A 15,877-nucleotide genomic window follows, 5' to 3' on the forward strand; every position below is an offset into this window, starting at 1 on the left:
TGAGCGAATTCTTCAAAGTAAAAAATGTAAATTTTCCTCATTCTAATGGAAAAACATTTATGCATTTATAAGCCTCCAAATCATACCCATTTCCACAACAATACCAAATACCGTTGAAATTGATATAATTATTTCATAGTTAACATTTAACTCAGCCAAGCATTTTCTGTGAATTACCCTATGATATGGCTGCTTCCATCATCTCATTCAATATTTACAGGTTGCACACTGAGGAGTTTGACCTATTCTTTCATGCAACAAATAATTATAGAGCATTTACTCTGTGCTAAGCACTGCTCTGAGTGCTGAGAATATGGTGACAAACAAAATAGAGAAAAATCTCTGTTCTCAAGGAGCCTACATCTTAATGCAAGGAAGATAATAGACAAATAAGTAAGATAGAAAGGATGTTAGTGATGTTTTCTAAGAAAAAAAGGTGAAGGGGGTGAAGTTGCTGAATTCCAAAGGTGGCTTTTGAATAAAGACCTGAAAGCACATTTTTCTCAGTAATGTATCACAAGAATGGAAAAGCAAATATTCTATGTACTCAATACGAATATAAAGCCAGTAGACGATCTAACGCATGCCCACATAGGAGAAAAACTCATTTTGATTCAAGTTGGGGGGGATGGGGAACAAGGGGGGAAAAGGGAGGGGGCTTTGGGGTGCTCCCACTGAATGGGCACAATGTAGGGGTGTAGGGCACACCTTTTGGGTGCAGGACATAGCTACAAGAGGGACACAACCTACCAAATTCAAATATTGTGATGTGGTTGGTTGTACCCTCACATTAACCTGAAAAAAAAAAAACAAAAAAAAAAACAAACTGAAAGAAGTGAGGGAGGAAGCCACAAGGATGTCTGGGAGAAAAGCGCCCCCATGAGATGTGTCTGGGACCCAGTGATATTTTCTTTCTTTTTTTTTTGGCCTTGAGAAAGCTATTTTTTTTTATTGCTAGGGATTCATTGAGAGTACAATAAACCAGATTACACTGATTGCATTTGTTAGGCAAAGTCCCTCTTGCAGTCATGTCTTGCCCCCAAAAGGTGTGGCTCACACCAAGGCCCCACCCCCCTCCCTCCTTCCCTCTCCCTGCTCTTCCTTTCTCCACCCCCACCGTGACCTTAATTGTCATTAATTGTCCTCATATCAAAATTGAGTACATAGGATTCATGCTCCAGTGATATTTTCTGACAGAGAAGTGGATGGAGCCCTTCTGTCCTGCAGTTCACCATTTGGTTGTCCTTTATCACTTCCTAGCAGTGGAATTTTTTCCCCCAAAGATAGTTAACTAGAACTTTCCTGGAGAAGTGTCAAAAGGCAATCCTAGTTCTCAGTGAGAAATAAATTACTCAACATATAATGTTTCTCCTAGGATCAGAGGCACTTGAAGGGAAAGTGTGGTTAGCCTTCTGACAGGGAGATTGATGATGAAATCTGTCTCTGCTCGAGGCCACAGGATAGAGAGAGGGGGAATTCTTTTTTCTGACCAAGTATCTGCTCTTCTGTGGGCTCTATCATTTTATACAGTGCATTGATATAAATCCTAGCTCTTCTGATTATTAGTTAGATAATCACAGGCAGATGACTTAATCTTTCTCAGCTTCAGTTTCATCTGCAAAATGGATATGACAATAATAGCAGCTATCTCCTAAGATCGACTTGGAGGATTGTAAGGTAAAATGCTCTTCCTGTGTGTCTAAAGCATACCTGGTAAGGACTCAGTCAGTAACTATGCCATCATCCTCATTATCCCTATCACGCCACCAGGATCACCATTTCCTGGGCTTAATAGGGAACAGCGCCAAGTTCAAGGGTACAGAGACGTTGTTCAGTACTTCTTTCAAACACTCATGGGTATGTCACAGAACTTGGAACTGATGATTCAGCTTAAGGGCTGTCGAGACAGGTCTAATCTGCAAGGTAGCGAAAGCATTATAAACCAAACCAAACCAAACCATGTTCCGGGAAGGTACTAGAGGGTTAAGGATTTTCAGGAATGGTGATTGATAAATGGGCTGCCCTGGCACCAGAGAAGGGAACGGGAGGAGAAAATGGAGACATCTTGGTGGCAGCAAAGGGACCTGTGAGACAGGAAGCTGTGTAGACGATGACCAGGAAGCTGCTTGATGAAAACGTCTGTGAAATGACGGAGGGGCATGTGGCGAGAACCACTCAGGGGCCAAATGACCTCACGTGGCTTCACTCTGTGTCTCTGTAGTCTCAGTTGTTCATGGAAACAAGCAAAGCTACCGATCTACCTCACATCTCAAAGAGAGCTAAACTTATAAATCTGAGCGTGCAGATGGCTCTAAAAATAACATGTTTCATTTCTGTTTTATTGGGAAGCTCTAATTCAACAGTTAAAAATGCCAGCTTATTAGGTTAAACCGATTTGACCAGGTTTGAGTCCTGGCTCTGTTTTACTAGTTGTGTAACACTGGACGAGTTATAGAATAGGTCTGAGTCTTAATGTTCTCATTTGTACGGTGGAGATTGTAATAATATCTACCCAACGGGGCGATCGTGGGGATTGAATGGGATAATGCCAAGGAAACACTCAGCACGGTGACTAGCACATGATAAATGCATAAATAATGATTGGGACTGAAATCTTGGGTCCAGATTGTTTTCTGGCAAACGGGGAAAGGAAGTAAAACACGTAGAGAAAGAGAAGGGATATGGAAAAATATGGAAAATGGGGGGCAGGATATAAATGTTGATCCTGGAAGTTGGGTACTTGGTGATTGTCAAAAACCCAAAAAATCCTGAGAGAGAAAAAGGATAAAGATGGCAGAGACTCAAAGGCAGAAGCTCAGCTGTGTTTTATGCCAAGGTTTCATCCATCTGGCCTTGGCTTATATGCTGGTTTTTCCCTCCAAATGGCAGCTTACAAGCCTAGTAGTGAAACCCAGGCAGGGAGAGAGAACATCTCTGAATTACCCTAGATTTCTGCACTCAGTGAAGGCATTTAAGAAATACACACATTCTTCTTTTGCAATATAAAAGTCTTTTGAGATCCATAGAATAGATAGGCCTGTAAAGAGAGTTAGCAGGGACCACAGGGTGACATAACCCTTTTGGCTAATAGCTCATGTAGAGAAAAAGCCTCTGTGATCCAGACAAAGGTAAATGTAGCTTCAATCTCAACACAAAATTCTGACCCTTCATAATAAGCATCTATTTCCAGTCTATGATGACTAGTGACCCCAGAAATAGCAGAAACACCACCCATACATTTCTTACTGTTTGGGTTGTAATAATTCAATCATTGCTAAAGAGAAAATATCCAAAGGGTGGGATAACTCAGAATAATTTTAGGGTTTAAGGAAAAAAATGAACAGGTGCTGTCTTTCCCCAGGTATTTAAATAGCAGAGATTCTAGTCGAGCATCTAGTAATATGGATGAATATATGGAAAGTGAACAGAAATGGGCACAAGATACCTAGAAAAATAACGCACGTTCTTAACCTTGTCATTGTTTTTCTTTTATGTGAAAAATGGCTGGCCTGAATCCACTCATATGGTGTTATGAATTCTAATCTTCTACAAAACAAGAGCAAAACTGCAGCTCTTTTTTTTTTCTTCTTTTTCCTAATTGCAGTTCTAAGACAGATTTTCAGTATGGTCTCTTTTGATGTGCTTTATAACCACAGTAATTTAAGAAACTAAATAGAAGCCTAGATCTAAACATCAGAATATAGGGCAAACTTAAGAGGACGATCAAAGGGTAGTTTTTATATTACACAAAATACTGTCTTGACCCTGAGGAATAATTGCTTTTATAAAATTAAATACCCTTTGAAGTTACATGCTATGATCAACCCCATCTGTTCAGCACTCATGTGTGCACACACATACCTTTTTTTTAGGAAGGAGGGAGAGAAATAAAATGTTAATTTCAAATTTTGCTAACTTGCTTCCCTGAGATGTTGTATCCTGGACTTCTGGATGGCTGGGATTGAAATCTGGCTGCCTTTGCTTCTGACATAACCACAGCCTGGCCTGCCTGTGCAGGGGTAACTTCCCACATCTTCCAGCACTTTGGGGCAGCTGATTTCCACAAAGCACAAGGAAATGCTCCCATTTCTGTAGTTAGCACTTTCCTTTAGCCCACCCAGGGCCACTACTGCCTTTACTGCCTTTGAGCTCTGCAGCTGATGTCCAGCTCCTTAGCTGCCGCTGCTAAGGGTACCATCCATCCTCCTGGCTCCTGTCGGCCTTGGTTTGTCCATCATTCTCCTTTACCTGTGAGCTTGATGTACAGCCTATTGTGACACCCAGAGGGAACAGAAGCTTCACTTCTCAGGGGGATGGAATTTGTAAGCTTACACCTGTGCTTTAAGATTTGGGACTCAATTTTGCCCTTGAGATCTGTATGTGTCAATACCTGAAAGCAATTTTTCTTGAATGCATTTTACTTTGAATGTGAAATCTGCTTTTGATGCTTTTTTTATTTAATAAGATGCGGGCACAGGGCTACATTCATTATTTAGACTAGAACTTACTTTGCACTTGATGCAAGAAAAAAGTTGGGATGCTTGTTCAGGGTAATTGCATTGAGTGAAATGAATCCAACTTCTGTACAGGATTATTGAAGGAACACACACTTCCAAGGGAAGCGTGTTCAATCATTCATTCAGTAACTGATTGACATTTGCCCAGATCTGGATCCAGTGTTTGCTAAGTTTTAAAGCAAAGCAAAGAAGCAATTATATTATTTAAAAGTGATGAAAAGTGATGGTGAAAAACAGTATTAAAAGAAATTCTGGAGGGTGGATATATTTTAAGTGATCATTCTCACTTAAATAATGTCATTCACAGACCATGGAACTAGGCCCAGGGAATCATCTTTCAGCCTGTGTCTCGACCTGGCAACCTTCGACATCATGAAAAGAGAGATGCAACATTAATAATGCCAACCACTTCTGTTTTGAATAATTATCTCTTATTCTTTTAAAGATTTCTATTTTATTTTATAATTAAAAATGTTGCTATGTACTAAGTGGGTGGAGTTAGGCAAAAATCCTAAGTCTGGAAATTTAGCTCCTTAGAAAATACTTGTTTCTCTTTTACATTTCTAGTTAACATCTAAATGAATCTGATGCTAAAAATACCCTGCTGATGTGAAGATATTGTAGACCTAAATCACTTCCTCCGTACAATACATTAAAAAGTCTAAAATTTATCAACTAGCAAATCCAACATTTTTACCAGTTAATCATTCTCTGGACATAATAACAGAAACATTTCAGGCAATCAAAAAAGGAGAGAAAAAACATGTTTAATTGCTTCCCCGGGGAATTATCTTGCAGATTGTAAATAAATTGTTCTTATGTTTCTATGGCTGTTTCAGGAGAGATACAAATGCAAAACAGGACCCAGACAAATAAAATGTTAATAAGATGGTATGACAGCTTACCATCAGGATGATAGGAAAATGTCCCTACCCTGCCTGTATGGAGCAAAGGCAGTTTCTTTTATCAGGGGAATAAAAGCAAAGATGAATAAGAAATTTTTACTCTTGCAAAACTACAAGCTTCATTTGCCCTGGAGAGCGCCACTGGGCAGGACTACTTGTGGCTGCAGGCATGTGCACGGTGTTCTGAAACAGAAGCATCATCCAGAACCCTCACCCATGATGAGCGTGAGGAACCCAGGAGAAATGCCCCCTGCCAGGGCCCCTCAGCTCAGAGACTTCCGTGCAGCCGCCCACTGATCAATACCCCAGTTAGTCAAAACACACATCAGTATTTTCTGTCCTTTAGAAGTGACATTGATTCCATATAAAACAAAGTATTATTTTTTCGAGATCTTTAAAATATGACAATGGAGCTTTAATAGGAATTGCATTAAAACTATATATTGCTTTGGGTCGTATAGACATTTTAACAATGTTGATTCTTCCCAGCCATGAGCATGGTATGTTTTTCCATTTGTTAACATCTTCAGCTATTTCTTTTCTTAGAGTTTCATAGTTCTCTTTATAGAGATCTTTCACGTCCTTTGTTAGGTATATTGCCAAATATTTCATCTTCTTTGGCACTACTGTGAAAGGAATAGAGTCCTTGACTGTTTTTTCAGCTTGGCTATTGTTGGTATATATAAAGGCTACAGATTTATGGGTGTCGATTTTGTAGCCTGAGACATTGCTGTATTCCTTGATCACTTCTAAGAGTTTTGTAGTAGAATCCCTGGCATTTGCCCCCAGTGAGTGTGCTTTGTGCAGATTTTGAAATGCAGTCCTGGGAGTCTACTATGTTAAAACCCCTTTAATTTTCTACTTGACTACTGTGGGGACAAGAATGACTTTATTTTTTTTTAAATGCTAATCTGCCTGGATAACCTCAAATCTGGGAATGGCTCCAAAATATCTAGCTGATGATTCCTCCGTATGGAGGAACACCTATTCACTATCTGTTTCACTTCTCCTCCAAAACAACCCTTGAGGCTGTGACTCCAGCAGCATTCTCTTAGCCATCTACACATTTCTTCCAGAACATGTATACTTTCCCCCCAAGATATAATCCCTGGGACTGGGGGGGTCGTGGTGCAGAGATCCATCCACCTCATGGCCACCCAAGACCCATGCTTCTATCTGTAAGTCCCCCTAATAAATCATAAACTGGGTTTGTTGGCCTTACTCTTTGGTTTCTTGGCTCTTCCAACATTTGGGGGGAGTCACTTTGCACATATGATCCTTTCATGGGACAAATACTTCCAAGCTTTGTAATTCTGCCATCATGTGCTTAGATCAGAAGAAGGCAGTTATAAGCTAGATACTCTTCAACACCCCCTTTCATACATATTTTCACCCCATGTGTGGAGTTTAGGGTAAAATAGTTCAAGGAGTGTGGGAAAAAAAAAGTGAAGGATAAACTGCCAATTAAAAAGAAAAAAACACCAGTCTACCCTTTTCTTAAAGTTTTTTAAGTTTTCAAAAATCTGTTAGTATTTTAAGAATTATTATAAACCCATTGTCTGTCTCTACTGGAGTGAGATCTTTATTGTGTTTTTTGTTTGTTTGTATTTTGAGACAGAGTCTTACTCTGTCCCACTGGGTAGACTGCCATGGCATCAGCATAGCTCACAGCAACTACAAACTCTTGGGCTTAGTCAATCCTCTTATCTCAGCCTCCTGAGTAGCTGGGACTATATGAACCCACAACAACTGGTAGTTTTTCTATTTTTAGTAGAGACAGGGGTCTGCTCTTGCTCAATCTACCTGCCTTGGCCTCCCAGAGCATATTCCTTTATTTGTGAGCGTACAGTAGGTATACTCAATAAATGTTTTTGCGAGAATGAATGACTATAAAGAGACAACTATATTCCTCTTTTACCATGATTGGTAAAATATATGAGTAGTGTTATTTTCACCCATGACATTTATGTAACAAAAGTTCAGTATAAGAATTAATTTAGGCTCGGCGCGCCCATAGCTCAGTGAGTAGGGCACTGGCCACATACACCAAGGCTGGCAGGTTCGATCCAGCCCGGGCCTGCTAAAGAACAATGACAACTGCAACCAAAACAAAACATCTGGGCGTTGTGGCAGGCGCCTGTAGTCCGAGCTATTCGGGAGGCTGAGGCAAGAGAATCACTTAAGCCCAAGAGTTTGAGGTTGCTGTGAGCTGTGACACCATTGCACTCTACTGAGTGTGACACAGTGAGAGTCTGTCTCCAAAAAAAAAAAAAAAAAGAATTGATTTAAAGTAATGGAACATTTAAAGGATTAAATATAACCTAGGGTCTGCCCATGAATTTTTGAATATAGGGTGCTTACCTAGGAAAGTGGACATGAATATTTGTGAATGAACTTCAGGTTCAAGGACATTTTCCATATAAGCCACGTAGGTTTAAATTAACATAAAGAAAACACCATTATTTGTAGAAACAACCCATACAGATTAAGAAAAATGGTAACCCTCTTTAAACTTGCATTCTTAAAACTGTGCAAAATTGCTTGTAGTGTCCTCAAATGGGTGTCTGCGGCCAGCCGTACAGAAAACATCCGCTTAAATATCGAAGCAAGCTGGTGGCGTGTCCTGCCATTTGAGCTAGACGGAGCCAGCTAGACCTGGCCCGGTCACGGCCGTGCTTCCAAACAGCTGCTCTGGATATGCGAGACCTGCAGCACGGGCAGCAGCAGCTGGAAGGCGTCCTGCACATAGGTCGTGCTGTTGGAGCCCTGTGAGAGGGGAAAGGAGGTCGGGGGGTTATTTTTATAGTTTAATTCTGATGATTCTCTCAGTTTGATAATGTTCCCTCTCCTCAAACTCCTCCAATCTTGGATTCTATTTTTCTCGCCATATTGGTACTTAAAGCAGGTGTAAACACATGTTCTTGGATGGAGCATGTCCAGCTTTTAATTATCTTTAACTAACAGAGAGAGAAGAATTCACTCGAGGTGAGACAAATGATTCCTATAGACATCCGTGTGCATATTCATGGCCCAAGATGATCCGTCTTTATCTATCCTCTCCTCAGATCAACCTTGCTGCCCTGAAATAACACGAAAGCACAGCATAAAGGAGGTCAGCTGGTCCTGACCTATAGGTAACTAACCAGGAAGGGTCTATGTCAAGCTTTGGACATATCACTGGGTAACTAACTATTCACGGGAAACCCTTGAATACCATAATGCTCCGTTACATGGTCCCTTCCGCTCCGTTTGTCTATCCGATAGCACTGTTCACTAGTTTGTTAGCGTGTCACCCATGTCAGTGTGTGTCACCCATGTCTATCCGATAGCACTGTTCACTAGTCTGTTAGTGTGTGTCACCCCAAAAGACAGCATTAGACAGGCCATGGAAGGGAAAGGTAACTAAAACATGTGAAAACTTCCACTGGGAAAATGACAAGAACTCTTGACCTCATATCAGCATCAATCTGCTAATGCCGTTTCGGGTGGCCAGCACCGAGATCTCCTTATGCCACATTCAGCCTTTGCCTTCCAGGGTTTACTCTTAGCTGGGTCTGTCATCTAGGACCTTCTCCTGCAGATCCTGGCCCTTCTGGTCGCCTCCATCGCACTATGTGGCTGCATCTTAAACAGTAACCCTCGGTGCCACCACTTTGCTATCTTTGTACCTTGGTAGTTTTTCCTAAGAGTGAGGTACAAGTCCCTGAAACATGGCTATAAATACATAGGTAGTTTTGTAATTTTCAAGTTTTGCAATTGACACCTATTTCATAAAGCAAAAAAACTGCGTATCCATCACCCATGTTCAATCTTAGCTTCTTAATGCCTGAAGCTTTAGCTGGGTGCTGTGAGCCTACAGATAGGCCAGTTGCTTTTCTTTTACTTTCAGATTGATATGAGAGTACAAATGTTTAGGTTACATTGTTTCCATTTCTAAGGTAAAGTTCAAGTTGTAGTTGAGCCCTTCACCCAGGGAGTTGCTGGATACCCTCACATTTGATGGGCATTAGGTGAGATCCTGCCAATCACCCTCCTCCTCCCTCCCCATACCCTTTTTTCTCCCCCTTGCCAGACTATACTGGTGTTTTTTCTTTAGTGTGGGCTTGTAGTTGTCTATATTTTGATTTCATATTAGTATTGAGTACTTGGATACTTTTTTCCTCCATTCTTGTGATACTTTACTAAGAAGAATATGTTTCAACTCCATCCAGGTAAACACAAAAGATGTAAAGTCTCCATCTTTTCTTATGGCTGAATAGAATTCCATGGTGTACATATGCCACAGTTTGTTGATCCATTCATGGGTTGATGGGCACTTGGGTTGCTTCCACATCTTGACAATTGTGAATTCAGCTGCAATAAACATTGTAGTGCAAATGTCTTCGTGGTAAAATGATTTTTGTTCTTCTGGGCACCTAGATACCAAGTAGTGGGATTGTGGGATCATATGGAAGGTTCACTTTAGTTCTTTGAGGATTCTCTATATTTCTTTCCATAGAGGTTGTATTAGTTTGCAATCCCACCAGCAGTGCAAAAAGGGTTCCCTTCTCTTCACATCCATGCAGATTCAGGATTTTGGGATGTGGGATAATCTCATTGGAGTTAGGTGAAATCCCAGAGTGGCTGTGATTTGCATTTCTCTGATGATTAGGGATGATGAGCATTTTTTCATGTGTGGTTGGCTGTTTGTCATCTTCAGAGAAGTTTCTGTTTAAATCAGAATGGGAGAAGAAATGGCAGTTTCTTAAAGTTTGGTCTCTTGTGGAAGGCTCTGGTCCACCAATCATCTACCCTCTCTCTGCAGGAAGAATACAGCGTGGATGCTGTGAGCATGGGAGGGCTTCCCGGGCCTCTTCTCTTCCCTTCCATCACTGTTCCTGGCAAAGACCCAGCAGGGTCCAGGAAGCTTCATTTGTACACAACAGATGCCACAAAATCCTGGTGAGGGGGCAGACCACACAGTAAGTGGTCATAGAGGAGGGTGCCCCTTGTCACTGAACAGGGAAAGGCAAAACACTTTACTTGGCATTTTTGCCAGCTTGGGGCATAGATCAAGCTAAACCAAAGGATATTGTGAAGTGGGGGGTACCCATTTTGATGAAAATCATCACTGAGCAATAATCCCTCATTGCAGCCAATAACCACAGTGTTAACATCTAGAGTCAAACTTGGCAGCAGAAATCAGCTTCTGCTGGAGGAAACAGCGACAGAAATAACCTGCAAGCTTAGCGTTTCTTTTTATAATCAGGAATTCTTGAAAATTAGGTATTGTTGCTTCACCAGAGGGTTTACAGCTGGTCGAGACACACAGATGTACTCAAAAAAGACTGTTGATGATAAGATTTAGAATCGCAATAACACCTACTGCCTTTGCTTTGACTCAGAAATACTTTCTCTCTGGGGGCCACTTACCTCTAAGAACACACTATTGATCATGGGGTTAAGGACCTCGGCCTTCTTGTCACTCTGTGGAACCAAAAGTATGAAATAGACAGATTAGATGCTCATACTGCAAGGCTTGCCACACAAAAGGTCATACACTGGCTTTGCGGAGGGATCTCTTAGGAAGAGGAGCAGTGGAGATGCTTGCTACAGACCAGGCTTTGTTTTGGTGTTACGCCTGTAGGGTCTCATGTCATTTCTACAGAAATCTTAGGAGGTAGGTAGAGATCATGATAATTCCAAGTTAAAGAGAAGAAAATAGGGATTTGGAAGGTTGGATAACTTGTTTGAGGTCACATAATTTGACATTTGGTTGATCATAGTTTTTTTTTTTCCTACATTTTTATTATTCAAAACATTGCATAGGCCACATTGGCTCATACCTGTAATCCTAGCACTGTGGGAGGCCAAGGCAGGAGGATCCTTCGAGCTCAGAATTTCGAGACCAATCTGAGCAATAGCCAGACTGCCATCTCTACTAAATACAGAAAAACTAGCCGGGCATTGTGGTGAGTGTCTGTAGTCCCAGCTACTGGGGAGGCTGAAGCAAGAGAATCACTCCAGCTCAAGAGTTTGAGGTTGCTGTGAGCTATGATGCCACAGCACTCTACCCAGGGTACAGAGGGAGACTGTATCTCAAGAAAATATCTATTTAGATGACTGAGATTTCTTTTTTCTTTTTCTCTTTTGTGCCTCCTCAAATTTTGCAGGCAAGTTAAGTCACCTCACTCATCTAACCTAGTTCAAGCCCTGGGTTAGTCTTTTTTTCTTTCTCCCTTTTTTTTTTTTTTCCTTTTCTTTCTTTCTTTTTTTTTTGTAGCCTTCGGTAGTGGGTTGTGGCATCATACCTCACTGCAAACTCAAACTCTCGAGTTCAAGAGATCTGACCTCAACCTCCTAAGGAGGTGGGATGACAGGCACCCACCAGAACACCCACGTATTTTTTTAGACATGGGTGTCTCTCTCTTGCTCGGCTTGGTCTTGAACTCCTGAGCTTAAGCATTCACCCACCTGGGTCTCCCACAATGCTAGGATTACAGGTGTGAGCCACAGCACCTGGCCTTCTTTCTTTCTTTAAATGCAAACAAAGGGGCAGCATCTGTGGCTCAAAGGAGTAGGGCGCCAGCCCCATATGTCAGAGGTGGCAGGTTCAAACCCAGCCCCAGCCAAAAAAAAAAAAATGCAAACAAAGATATTTAATTATAGGGAATCTTCTAGAAGAGCACAAAATTAAAAACATCCTTAACTATAACTTGCAAACAGGTCTGGAGATCCAAATTTGAAAAAAAATATATATGAAGCACAGAGCATGGTATAAAGTATGTGCTTAAAAAGTGAAAGCTAGTGTTACTGTCATTACCCTTATATATGGTATTGGCCTATCAATCAAGAATCTTCTCTGTCTAAAATGTTCAATCTACTCTTAGACTATAAATGATTGAAGACAGAGAGTGCTCATATTAGCCTGGGTTCTCTTACTTTACCCGGAAGAGTTTATTGTAAGCAAAAATCGTACATTAAAAAATCTTCCCACAGAAATCTACATTCATGGGCATTACTCTGTTGAGGGTGGAGAAATGTCTTACTGGGGAAACCACAATGAGGTCTTGGGAAAAAACTCTTTAAAATCCCAGTCATTTTAGTAAGTAACCACAAAATCCATGATGATATTTGCTTTCATGTTTATTTGATTATCAATAAACCTCTAAAATATAATCAAAATGAGGGCAATAAAATGACGTTGGATTTCAGAATCAATGAGATGTGCAAGTGATTTAAGTGGAGCCTGGAGAGCAATACGCACTCATTAACTGCAAGTTATGAGTAATGGCTGTTTCAGAGAAGAGAAAAGACGACTTGATGTAAACGATTCATCATAGCACAGCGTCAGAGGCATTGTTGTGGAAGGATGGCATTTCAGCAAACTCTATTTTAAATCCAGCTTTTTCTTCTCCAAAATGATACCTGTGTATTCTTGATCTTGTGCATACAAACATCTGTGCATGTGTGGCTATGTACGTGTATAAATATAAGTTCAAGGACACTCCCATCTGCTAGAGCCTTGCCACTTCAGTGGTAGACAGTGGATCTGAAACCTTGTCATCACCTGAGAACTCGTGAGCAATGTCAAATCTCAGTTCTCATCATCCCAGACCTGAGAACCTGCATTTTAGCAAGATCTCCAGGTGACTGGCTCACAGGTGAAGGTTTGAGAAGCGCTGTGCTGGAACACGATATGTCAAAAGGAATGTAAAGCAACACCATGAAGAGTATGCACTAATGTATGGGAATTGATTTTTAACATGAATCAAATAAAACATAACACACACACATACCCCTGCAGACACACACACACTCAACCCCAGACAATCATAGAGAACAAAACAGCTGGCTATCTATTTGACAGATATGAGAGGCAACCAACTGGTTGCTGAAAGATCAGTTGGGTGACAGGGGTGTATCACTTCACCCCTCTGGTTTCTTCATTTAGTAACTGTGGAAAGAATGACAAGAAGGTACAAGAGAGCCCTTGGAACTAGGGTTGCCAAGGTGAAGACCTCACCCCTCTCTGCAAATCTAGCATTTACACCCAAGTCCATGGGTACTGGCTGACTTGGACAACACTGAGCACATAAGTGGATTTATATCATATCAGACATTCATATCAATGAGCTTTCACCTCCCTGTCACTCCATTTGTGTACTGTCAAGTTCTATTGCTGAAGACCTAAAATTAGAGAGACAGACTGGGCGTGGTGGCGAAGGCCTGTAATCCTAGCACTCTGGGAGGCTGAGATGGAGGGATTGCTTGAGCTCAGGAGTTCAAGACCAGCCTGAGCAAAATCGAGACACCCCCACCCCATCTCTACTAAAAATAGGAGAATTGAGAAAAGAGAATCGCTTGAGCCCAAGAGTTGGAAGTTGCTGTGAGCTGTGACGTCACAGCACTCTACCCAGGGTGACAGCTTGAGACTTCATCTATAAAATAAAATAAAAACACTAAAACTAGTTAAACATATAAGCTGCTGTTTTACAAAATAGGAGAAACAAAACCGATTTTTTTTTTCCAGATTAATATGAGGGTACAAATGATTAGGTCATAATGTTTGTATTTCTTAGGTAAGGTCCTTGTTGCAGTTGTGTCCAACCGGCACCGTAGGTGGTGATTAACTTACCCCTTATTGGCTGAGCCACTTATACAAGTGTGGGTGACAGATACCTTTTGGGGTGACAGCTAGGCCCAGGATCATTTCCCGCTTCTTTTGAGAACAGCTCTTGGTCTAAGGGGGGGTGGGGTGGGGTGTATCACAGCAGCCAGGTAGGTCTGTGAGATGTGACCCTGTCCCTATCTGCTGCTGAGTGATAACTGAGGGGGACATCTGATCCCCCTGATGGGCTGATGGGCTTTTCAAACCTTCTTATCAGGGCTCTGACTGGAGAGACACAGGGTCTGGCAATTGCTGTCGCTGAATCACATTAATAGCCGCATTATAGACAGAGGGTGCATGAGCTCCAGCTGCTCATGTGCCTACTCTGCCTTTCAGAAAGCTCCTTTTCTGTCTAAATTATTTGGAACTTGTTTCTGTTGCTTCCTGTTACAGGTTGAATTATGTTCCCCAATAAGATACACCAAAGTCCTAACCCCCAGGGCCTGAGACTGTGACCTTATTTGGAGAGAGGATTGTTGCAGATGTAGTAAGTTAGGATGAGGTCCTGCGGTCACACTCTAACCCAAGGACTGGTGTCCTTATTAGAAGAGGGAAACTTGTACACAGACACACAAGGAGGGAGGATGATGTGAAGGTACAGGGAGAAAATAGTCATGTAAAGACACAGGGACAGACGGAGTTTTTCAGCCACAGCCAAGGAATGCCTGGGGATACCAGAAGCAAGAACCACCAAGGAAGAAGGATCCACTTCCAGAGCTTCAGATGGAGCACAGCCCTGCCCACACCTTGACTGTAGACATCTAGTCTCCAGAACTGAGAGAGAATCAATTTCTGTTGTTTAAGCCACACAGGGAGTGTCTCAGCAACCCAAGGAAACTAATACCTTGCAACCAACGACACCCTCCCTCAAGCAGGAGCTAAAACCTGCTGTTTCTCACTGAAGGAATCATCAGACTTTGCACCCAGGGCTTTAGAAGGAAAAGTAGGAAGGTTAAAGGGGAATATTTTCCACCTGTCTTTTCTGGGACCACTAAGGTGGAGCTATATAATGTGCCAATTCCTTTCTTTCTTTTCTTTCTTTCTTTTTTTTTTTTTTTGTTGAGACGGGGTCCCATCCTATGCCTTGAGCCGAGTGCAATGGCGTCACAGCTCACCGCAACCTCAGACTCAGGCTGTGGGCAATCCGCTGCCTCAGCCTCCAGAAGCTGCTGGGATTACAGGTGCTTGCCTCAGCGCCTGGCTGGGCTTTTCTTTTTTTTAGGAGTCAGGGTCTCACTCAAGCTCAGGCAAGTCTCCAACTCCTCAGCTCAAGCACTTTTCCCTCCTCAGCCTCCCACAGTGCTGGGATTACAGGCACAGCGCTGGCTAATGTGACTTCTAAAGAAAACAGCTAGAAGCTACACCTCCAAACTAAGGCTGAGTCTTTCAAAGTTATTACCCTGAGAATAGAAACACTTAAGCCAATTGGTAACATTTTTCTTTGGATTACAGTTGAAGTGTGACAATAAAAACCAAGAAACTTCTTGTCTGGCTTATAAAATAGGCTTTGAGGGCAACAGTGAATGAAAATATTCCAAATTCATTATTTCAGGCTGGGTGCAGGGTGAAGCTGGGTGCTCATGTCTGTTATCCCAGCACTCTGGGAGGCCAAGGTGAATGGATCACCTGAGCTCAGGAGTTTGAGACCAGCCTGAGAAGAGTCAGGCCCTGTCTCTACTAAAAATAGAAAAACTAGCCTGGGGGTTGTGGCAGGCCCCTATAGTTCCAGTTACTGGGGTGGCTGAGGCAAGAGGATCTCTTGAGCTCAAGAATTTGAAGTTGCTGTGAGCTATGACACCCTAGCA

At 41.9% G+C, this 15,877-nt stretch overlaps 1 protein-coding gene across 2 annotated transcripts in view; it reads right to left on the reverse strand.

Moving 5' to 3' along the window:
- Positions 1-5,265: 5,265 nt before the first annotated feature.
- The window catches only part of FAM114A1 (family with sequence similarity 114 member A1), a 71,070-nt gene continuing 60,458 nt past the window's right edge, over positions 5,266-15,877 (reverse strand). For both annotated transcript variants that reach the window (XM_053577820.1, XM_053577821.1), the window contains exons 13-14: positions 10,835-10,888; positions 5,266-8,188 (exon numbers count right to left, since the gene is read on the reverse strand). In XM_053577820.1, coding sequence (XP_053433795.1) covers positions 8,087-8,188; positions 10,835-10,888 — 156 coding nt within the window. In that variant the 3' untranslated portion in view covers positions 5,266-8,086. The remainder of the gene's footprint in view (positions 8,189-10,834; positions 10,889-15,877) is intronic.

This window comes from Nycticebus coucang, chromosome 23 (assembly GCF_027406575.1).
Source record: "Nycticebus coucang isolate mNycCou1 chromosome 23, mNycCou1.pri, whole genome shotgun sequence".
NCBI classification, from domain to species: domain Eukaryota; kingdom Metazoa; phylum Chordata; class Mammalia; order Primates; family Lorisidae; genus Nycticebus; species Nycticebus coucang.